At 42.0% G+C, this 9,135-nt stretch overlaps 2 protein-coding genes and 1 non-coding gene across 3 annotated transcripts; 2 read left to right on the forward strand and 1 right to left on the reverse strand.

The window, feature by feature from the left end:
* Window positions 1-239: 239 nt before the first annotated feature.
* LOC109576914 (histone H4) lies at window positions 240-3,062 on the reverse strand. Its single transcript, XM_019985555.2, has one exon. It carries the CDS (start codon window positions 3,016-3,018, stop codon window positions 2,707-2,709), a length of 312 nt encoding a protein of 103 aa, XP_019841114.1. The 5' UTR covers window positions 3,019-3,062; the 3' UTR covers window positions 240-2,706.
* On the forward strand, window positions 1,197-1,270 carry TRNAI-AAU (transfer RNA isoleucine (anticodon AAU)). The gene has a single exon. It is a non-coding gene; the product is annotated as a tRNA-Ile (tRNA).
* A 4,701-nt stretch (window positions 3,063-7,763) lies between the features above and the next one.
* On the forward strand, window positions 7,764-8,643 carry LOC109576888 (histone H1.3). The gene has a single exon (XM_070778293.1). The coding sequence runs from the start codon at window positions 7,833-7,835 to the stop codon at window positions 8,496-8,498; it is 666 nt and encodes a 221-aa protein (XP_070634394.1). The 5' UTR covers window positions 7,764-7,832; the 3' UTR covers window positions 8,499-8,643.
* The last annotated feature ends 492 nt before the right edge of the window (window positions 8,644-9,135 follow it).

Here is a 9,135-nt window from a genome sequence, read left to right on the forward strand (position 1 = left end):
CTCATCTTTAGGTTTTATATTTACAGTGTTGTCCAGGAGAAATTAAAGAGTAACACTAATTATTCTCCAAGCTCTATTCCAGATGTCGCTTATTAAGACTTGTAGTTTATGCAGAGGTGAACCATTGTCCTCTTAAGATTAAACTACTTCGTGTAGAGCTAATAGTAAAATACATCAACCCAAATCTTATGAAAGCAGCACATCCTCAGGAGTAATTATATAAAAAGTATCAACATCAGTGGTTTGAATATAAAAATTTATTTTTTTAAGTCAAAGTATGCAACAAATAAAACCTACAGAAAACAGATTTTCCCATCACAATCTGTTGCTTTACCAAATAATATTTTGAAAACACATTCCTTCAGTCATTATAAAGTTCTTAAAATACAAAAGAAAGTAATTCTGTAAGAAAGTCTAGTAGACCAGATGCTGTTGTCAGGACTTTTGTATGTGTGGTTATGCTTTTAGTACATCCCACGCCATCCACCTCCACTCATGCCACCTTGCCCATAATAACCGCCACTGCCTCCACCACCACGGCCGTAACCACCCAAGCCATCAGGAGTAGGATTATTTTAACAAGGTCTGTTTGTACAGATTTCTCTTATCTTGGACTCCCCATTTTTTGGTGACAAGATTGTTTATTTTTTCCTGGTAAAGGGATGGCACCTTTCATATGGAATAATTATCTGCTTTGGGGAAGAAAAAGGGAAGTCAGAGCCCCATTCTTACATCAGCTGTTCTTCAAGTTCCTTTGCTGAAAATAATTTTTATGCCATAGTGGCGTATTTTGGGGTAGCATAGTCTAAGTTATAGTTGTTATTAAATTCTTTTTGGGGTGCCATGTGTCTTACCATTTTTTGTTTGTTTTTTTTGGTGTCTTACCATTTATGGCACATTCTGGAAGAGATAGCTCAAGGAGGGTTTACAAATTGATAATGGAGAACAAGAGTTTGTTGTTTGGGACGAATCACAAACCAGGAATAGGAGCCAAAGAAGCAAACCGAGAAACATCACGGAGAACATAGGATCTTGGTGAGGAAGAAAGGAACAACGGAACACTGTGAGAAGGTTATGAAGTCAGGAGTAATAAACGAAGTCTCATGTAACGAGATTAGAAATATAGTTTTAGATTTGCCCATTCAAAGGTCTCTGGAAACTATGGGAAGGATATTCTTCTCTGAAGAAAAGAGCAGGGCCGGTTAGCTCAGTTGGTTAGAGCGTGGTGCTAATAACGCCAAGGTCGCGGGTTCGATCCCCGTACGGGCCACTTTCTTTGGTACCCAGGAGGTCCACAACTATTTTCTGAGGAAATTTGCCTCTTAAACCTACACAGACCTGGGAATAGTGGGTAGAGTCCCGTTGTTGTCGTGTCCTACTCTTTGCTACCTCTCGGACCGTAGGACTCCAGGCTTCTCTGACCACCACTGTGTCCCGGAGAATGCTATTTAGCTCATCCTTTGGCGTCCTCCCCGCCTCCCTTGGACTTCCCACGTGGCTCGGTGTAAAACAATCTGCCTGACAAGGCAGGAGTTGCTGGCGACCCCAGTTCGATCCTTGGGTCCGGAAGATCCGCTAGAGAAAGAAATGGCAACTCACTCCAGTATTCTTGCTTCTTGCCTAGAAAATCCCACGGGCTAGAGGAGCCACGACATATGATAAGCAGACAGTGACTCCAGATTATCCAAGCCTTGGAGATTTCATAAACGGGAAGGATCTAGTAAGTGACAGACACTAAAACATACACAGGAAAGAGGAATATTAAAATCTTAAGCTGGGACATCACTATTGTTAAATAAGGATGACCAAGTAATTCGTTGTACAATTAAGTTATTGATAGTTATTGATAGTGGAAGTGGGCTCCATTAATATCTATCTTGAGAAAACAAGCACAGAATGAAATTGTCCCTGGATGTGTTCACCCACACCAGTGTTTCCACTGATACAGATACGAGTTCTCAGGGAGTGAAAGACTTAGAACGCAGGTGGCAGGGAGGTCTGAAGACAATCTTTTCTGCCTAGTGGAAAATGGAGCGGTAAGGATTAGTCAGATGAGGTGGGGAGGCCATAGGTTGACCTAACACAGGAATTTAAGCCACGTTATCAATATTTTGGAAATAAAGTGTTAAGATGACTGATGACCTCTTAGTCACGCTACATTTACAACGGGTCCTTCAAGACTGCACTGGGTAAGACAATTTTTAAGTGTTCCTCCCACCCGGCTTTATTAGCTATGGATCAATCTGTCTACGGCTATCTGTAATGTTTCCTGTAGGAGGGAGGCTGTTTCAGTCTCAGGTGCCCTCTACAGGACACTAGGAGCTAGGTCGGTGGAACATTCTAGCAAATTTAACGTTTGTGAAATAAGATGAATTCAAACACATTGAAAACTACACTTCCAGCTACAATCCACTCCGATTGAGAAAAAAAAAATAGCAGTCCCACTGCCCGAGATTTTCTTCGGCCTTGTTCTATTAACACGTCTGAGAACCGCCATCTTGAGACGTCAAACTTGAAAAAAAAAGTTAAAGACAAACAATGACTAGCTTGCAGTTAAAACCGCGAACTTTCTATTGCCATTAGATATCAGGCGTAATACCTCTAGCTTACTCACTTAAAAAAGTAACAGCCCTTCTTATGACCAAGTGGGTGGCCCTGAAAAGGGCCGTTGTTTAATAAGCAGAAGCTTCGTAACTACTTGGCAACTTAGCCGCCGAAGCCATAAAGGGTGCGCCCCTGGCGCTTGAGCGCGTAGACCACGTCCATAGCGGTAACAGTCTTGCGCTTGGCGTGCTCGGTGTAGGTGACTGCGTCCCGGATCACGTTCTCCAAGAACACCTTCAGCACCCCGCGGGTCTCCTCATAGATGAGCCCAGAAATGCGCTTCACACCACCACGACGAGCCAGGCGCCGAATAGCAGGTTTGGTAATACCTTGGATATTGTCTCGCAAAACTTTACGATGGCGTTTAGCGCCTCCTTTTCCAAGCCCTTTTCCTCCTTTACCTCTACCAGACATGATGAAAAGCAACTATTGGTCTTTTCCAGTACCCGAGATCCAGCTGCAGCCCTTTATATATCAGTTTTGCGGACCTTTTAGGAAACTGAAACAGCGAGGGCGGGAACTAGACTTCTGCCCCCTCCTCTTCCCTATCTTACTGGGTGTTTGGTATTGCCAAGAAGGGAAGGGGGCGTGGAAATGCTATTGGGTGTCTGACTCTTCTGTTTCCTGGCTGGGGTCCAGAGACGCTGGTTTTCTGGTCTCTAGACATGTCCCTGTGAGTTTTTTCAATTAATATTGTACAAGTTTCCTCACCATTTTTATTATTTAATAAAAGGAGGCTGTTCTGCCACATCTGTCTATTAAAAGGGACAGAAAGCAGAATAAAACTAATTGTAAATATGAAGATACTTTTAAAAATGTATTTCTTAAATTCCCTAGCAATATTTATCAAATTTGGCTGATCGTCAACGTTTCCGTCTGGCAAAGCTGTAGATACACATCGTTTCAACATTCCTGATAAAGCGGGAACTTCAGGAAGGGGAGATAAAGTTAACTGAATTTCCACTGTATTCTGGAAAAGCACGATTTACATTGTGAACATGAAGAATCCCAGGCTTGAAGACCTAATTCTGTTCTAATAAGTAGCATTGTTGGGGTTAGAACTGATGCTTTCTGATCCTGGGGTCTAATGTCTTTGCAACCTACCATGAATCTATGTCAGTGAAGTATTGAAGATACAGCATGATGAATTGTGGTGGTGGGTTAGTGACTAAGTCATGTCCAACTCTTTCGACCCCATGGATTGTAGCCCTCCAGGCTCCTCTCCATGGGATTTCCCTTGTAAGAATACTGCAGTGGGTTGCCACTGAATAAGAATTTGCAAATTAACCGCATTTAAAAAATTATTGACTGAAATGCTGTTCATGTTAAAAGGATAACTGAAGTTCTACACACCGATGATAGGTATTGATAAGTTTACTAGGCAAATGCCAATATTTACTCACATTCCACATATTCACATTGAATGCCTTCTATGTAACTACAGAGGTCATTAAGAAAAAGCTCCCTTCTTTGCTGGTGTTTACCGTATAGGCAGTTAGAGGATTATTATTTCCTGAGTCACAAACTTTTGAAATTTATTTCAGGTGTGCTTACCGGTGGATTTAGACAATTTGTTCTCCCATGCTGTCCTTTTTGAGACAGACACTAAACAAGAATCATTGATTCATCCATTCAACAATTCAGGGTCTATTATATTCCAAGTACCCGTGTACGAACAGTGAAGTAGTTGCAGGAGACACAGATTTGATCCTGAGTCAGAAAGATCTGCTGGAGTAGGAAATGGCAACCCAGTGCAGTATTCTTGCCTTGGGAAATCCCAAGGACAGAGGACCCTGGCGGGCTGCAGTACATGATGTTGCAAAGAGTCAGACATGAACGATTGAGTAGGCAGGCTCAGGAGCTTAGACTTAGAGAATTTCAGGACTAACCCCAAGTCTACTGAATTGATACAGCATTTTAAATAATATCGCCAAGTGGGTAGTTTGCTGCAACCACTTGGCCGGTTTGAGAGAGTTGTTTTAGAGCTGTGCTTTCCTACATTAGCCACTAGCCACCTGTACTTATTTAAATTTAAAATAGTGAAAATGAAATCAAATTAAAGAAATAATTTCTTCAGTCACTAACTACTATTTAATAGGTGCTCAATAACCACAGGTAAGTGTAGTGATTGTGCAGATACAAACACTTCTATCATTGTAGTAGGTTGGTTTAGGCTGTATTTTGATAGAAAATTTCTTCTGGAGAACTTCTACCCCAGCCTGAGAAATGGAGTGTGGTAAATATATGAGAATGAGACTTGCGGCTGGAACTGAGGATTGGCATATTTTTGAAGTATAATAGAAATTAGTTAACTTCTAGATGTACCCAATATTACAGATAGAAGGACATTTAAAGAAAGAAATTGGAAATTTGAGTGTAGTAATTTTGTTTTAGGAAATTAAATTAATAATATATAGTTATGCTTGGAGGGGAGTTTCAAGCAGAAGCATGTCCTCAGGTGAGATCATCTGACAGAAAATTAAAATGGATGTGACTTCTCATTACCTTTCTGAGCACATGATTATAACACAATGCTCTATTTGTTATATAGCTCTTATTTTTAATTTGGCCTTTCTGATATTTAGTGAACATAGTCACTTTTTTTCTTAAATTTTTGAAAGTTAATGAATTTTAGAATGCTTACATACAGCCCCCGTGGCTTGTCCTGGTGCACACTACCTAAATCTTTCACAGTCACTGGCTATGGTTGAGTGGGGTGTTGACAGCAAAATTAAGAGGACATGAAGTTGTGAGATGTCCATCACTTGTCTCACTTTAGTTTTTCTTATTTTTTACTATAAGGTAAAAATAGTTGAATTCTTAGTCTAGCAGAAAAACACACTGTTTTAGACTCTATGTAGATTTAGGATTCAAAAGTAATAAACACAAGTTTTTTTTTTGTGGGTTATAAGTAACAGGAGAAACTTTCCAAATTTACAGTCCCATGGGGATGATCCTGCTTTCAAGAACCTTGTCCACACTACAGTTAAGAGTGTAAGTACTTGGGTCTCAAGCAATAACATGCAGCACAGCTCCATCATTCTATAAACATCTGGGGAAGAATTTTTCAGGTGAAAGCATGTCTCAATTATTGTCCTCTAGGAAAGGCAGAGACCTATAAACAATGAAGCGAATGGCCCTGAGCCCAATGTCTTCTCACTTATTTGGTACCTAAATAGCCATGGAACCAACAGTGGTTGCATAAGAAAGAAATTGTGACATCTGCTGTAGGAAGTACTTTTCACCTATTTTAAACTGAGTACATATAACTTAGAGAACAAGTTCAACAAATATTCAACAACTGATATTATGACTACAATGATTACCAATATAGTGAAGTTTTAAACATCTGAATTTTACCTGTATCTTGAGGACTGATAGTATTAGGCTCTGGCCCGAAAAGGAAAAGGGCCTATACAATGTGCTTGAAAAGGAAATGGGCCTATATTACCGTTACTGTTGCTATTGACAGTGATATCATTGAGGATGACAAGTAGCCCTTTTCTCCAGACACTCATAAAATACCTGTCCTGGGAAAATTGGAATGTTCCATAGCCAAAATTTTAAGCTTCCCTCTTTATACACTGTATTTGTATTTGGTATATAACATGGTCTCAAGTCCCAGAGGTTTAGTTTTAGACAGTGTCAGTCCACAATAACTATTGAAAAACAAACCAAGTGATGTCTATGTAATTAGTTAAGTATGGAGAGATGACATCTTTAAAACTGATTATCCTGTCTTGGAATTATATGAGAAAATTCTCAAGTTACTATTGAATGTAGGCCAGAAGAACTAGATTTTTGAAAGTAGGGATATTTATGAGAAAAAAAATCACAACACCAAAATATCTTTCCTGTTTATTTGACAAACATGAGGCTTAGTTTCAGTATTTGATTATTTGATAGATACTAATTTTGTGCTTAATAATTTAATATTTATTCAATTCCATTAGTTCTGCATGTTACAAAGAGATGGAGTAGTAAATCAACCATATTTGGTGTGAAATGTTAGTTCAGCTCCTCAGGTAAACATATTCAGCCAATTAATTTAGGTTGTGACAGTCACCTTTGTATTTTGCTAGTAAAAACTCAAGGAAAGTTATGAAGACTCAAGAAATGATTTAAAGGAGAATTTTTTCTTCTAACCCCCTGTGTGCCTATTTGCAATGTTGAAAACAGTTAAATCAAATATGTATTTTAAGTATCATTTCGGAATATAGGAAATATGTACACAATTGTATGCTAAATATTGGAGAAAAAATGCTAATGGACAGATTGTCATTAAACAATTTACAATATTACCCCAGGTGTCTGTTTTTTGAGCTTAGAGCTGGTTCATTGTTATAGAACTGCCATTCTGGGGCTTCATGATTCACTTTTCTTCATTGAGGATGGCATGAGGTATTTCTAACGCCCATTTTGGGTCTAAAAAGTCTATTATACTAAGTTTGAAAGAAGGTTTTAAAGACTGTGTTTGGAGCTGTTTATCTAGAAAAACAAACAGAGCAGCCCCACACCCCAGCCTTCCAAAAAGTCCGTTTAAATCACGAAACACTGCAATCAAACCCAGTTTATAGTCTCGTCACTCATAAACTTTATTAAAAAGTCAATTTTTACTAAAATAGTTACCTATCTTGTACGTAGAATTTTCTACCCCAGTGCCAATTCCCAGTGCTTAGTGCAAACAAGTTGCAGGAGAGCTGTGCTATTGCTCTCGCGAAAAAACCGATTTTCCTTGTATATTTCAGTAAAAATGAGGTTATTTATATAGGGTTGAAAAGAAAACAATGTGTATGACAATGCCCTGGAAGAAAGATTTGCAAAGGAAACAGAGAGAACTAGTAATTTTAAGGAAAATCTGAAAGTTGTCTCAATTTGACCGAAGTTTCCAAGAGAGTTGGGGGAATCAGGAAAGTTTCAGGGAGCCGGTTTTAAAACTAGGTATAGCAAACAAGGCAGGAATGAAGCCTGAAGAGTGTTGGATCAGTTTCCCCCACATGCCTAATTATTTCATGCCCAGATTTCTTATATTTTTCTTCTTTTTTAAGGGGCAAAAAACACAGCCACTCGGCAGAGCCGAGGAGTCCTCCCTAGCCGCGCGGCGCACAGAGCAGGCAACCAATCATCACTCAGCGACTCTCTATATAAACCCCCAGCCGGCGACGCCCGGGACACGCCGTTCTGACAGTTTACCCTTACTATTTTGTCTTTCCTGGCTAAACAGAAGCATGTCGGAGACGGCCCCGGTTGCTCCTGCTGCTCCCGCACCTGCAGAGAAAACACCTGTTAAGAAGAAGGCGAAGAAATCGGGCGTAGCCGCTGGAAAACGCAAGGCGTCCGGGCCCCCGGTGTCCGAGCTCATCACCAAGGCTGTCGCCGCCTCCAAGGAGCGCAGTGGCGTGTCTCTGGCTGCGCTCAAAAAGGCACTGGCGGCCGCTGGCTACGATGTGGAGAAGAACAACAGCCGCATCAAGCTGGGTCTCAAGAGCCTGGTGAGCAAGGGCACCCTGGTGCAGACCAAGGGTACCGGGGCTTCTGGCTCTTTCAAGCTCAACAAGAAGGCGGCCACTGGGGAGGCCAAGCCTAAGGGGAAGAAGGCGGGCGCGGCCAAGCCCAAGAAGGCTGCTGGGGCGGCTAAGAAACCCAAGAAATCCACGGGTGCGGCCACTCCGAAGAAGGCTGCCAAGAAGACCCCTAAGAAAGTTAAGAAGCCGGCTGCGGCTGCTGGGACCAAGAAAGTAGCCAAGAGTCCGAAGAAGGCGAAGGCAGCCAAGCCGAAGAAGCCGACTAAGAGTCCGGCCAAGGCCAAAGCCCCCAAGCCCAAGGCAGCCAAACCTAAAGCTGCCAAACCCAAGGCTACAAAGGCCAAGAAGGCGGTCTCCAAGAAGAAGTAAATCTTCAGCGGCACCTCCTGCTTTGAAAACCTCAAAGGCTCTTTTCAGAGCCACCCACTAATTTCAGGTGAAAGAGCTTAACCGGACATAAATCCCTAGGTTTACCAATGAGTTTTGTAATAAAGGTAATTATTTTTTTTTTAAATTTGCCGCTCTACTGTGATTGGACAGCTGAGTGTGCGTCCGGGTGCGCGCGCACTCCAGGATCCCATGATGGTGGTCACAGTCCTGTAGTGCGAGTTCAGTGGCTCTGAAAAGAGCCACTTGTGACGGCTCTGGGCCTTAGCAGGGATGTTGAGCAGGACGCTGCACTATGCGATGGTAACGCGACCCCAAAGTTCCTCGTTGAGGATTTTAAGCTTCGGGGGTGGGGTGGGTAGTGTACGTTTTGTGATGGGCCCCGTTCCTCGCCAGCTCCAGTATCTCGGCCTTGTACTCCAGCACGGTGGTCTCATACACCGGGACCCCGGCCCCGACCCGTTCGGAGTAGTTACCCTTGGGGAGCAGACGATGCACGCGGCCCCTGGGAAACTGGAGCCTGGCCCGCGAGGAGCTGGTTTTTGGCCTTTGTTCGGACTCTGCCGCCCTGTTTTCCTCCTCCAAAAAAAAGTGCAACCTGAAGAATGGGTTTTTACCG

Source organism: Bos indicus, chromosome 23, assembly GCF_029378745.1.
Source record: "Bos indicus isolate NIAB-ARS_2022 breed Sahiwal x Tharparkar chromosome 23, NIAB-ARS_B.indTharparkar_mat_pri_1.0, whole genome shotgun sequence".
Lineage (NCBI taxonomy): Eukaryota > Metazoa > Chordata > Mammalia > Artiodactyla > Bovidae > Bos > Bos indicus.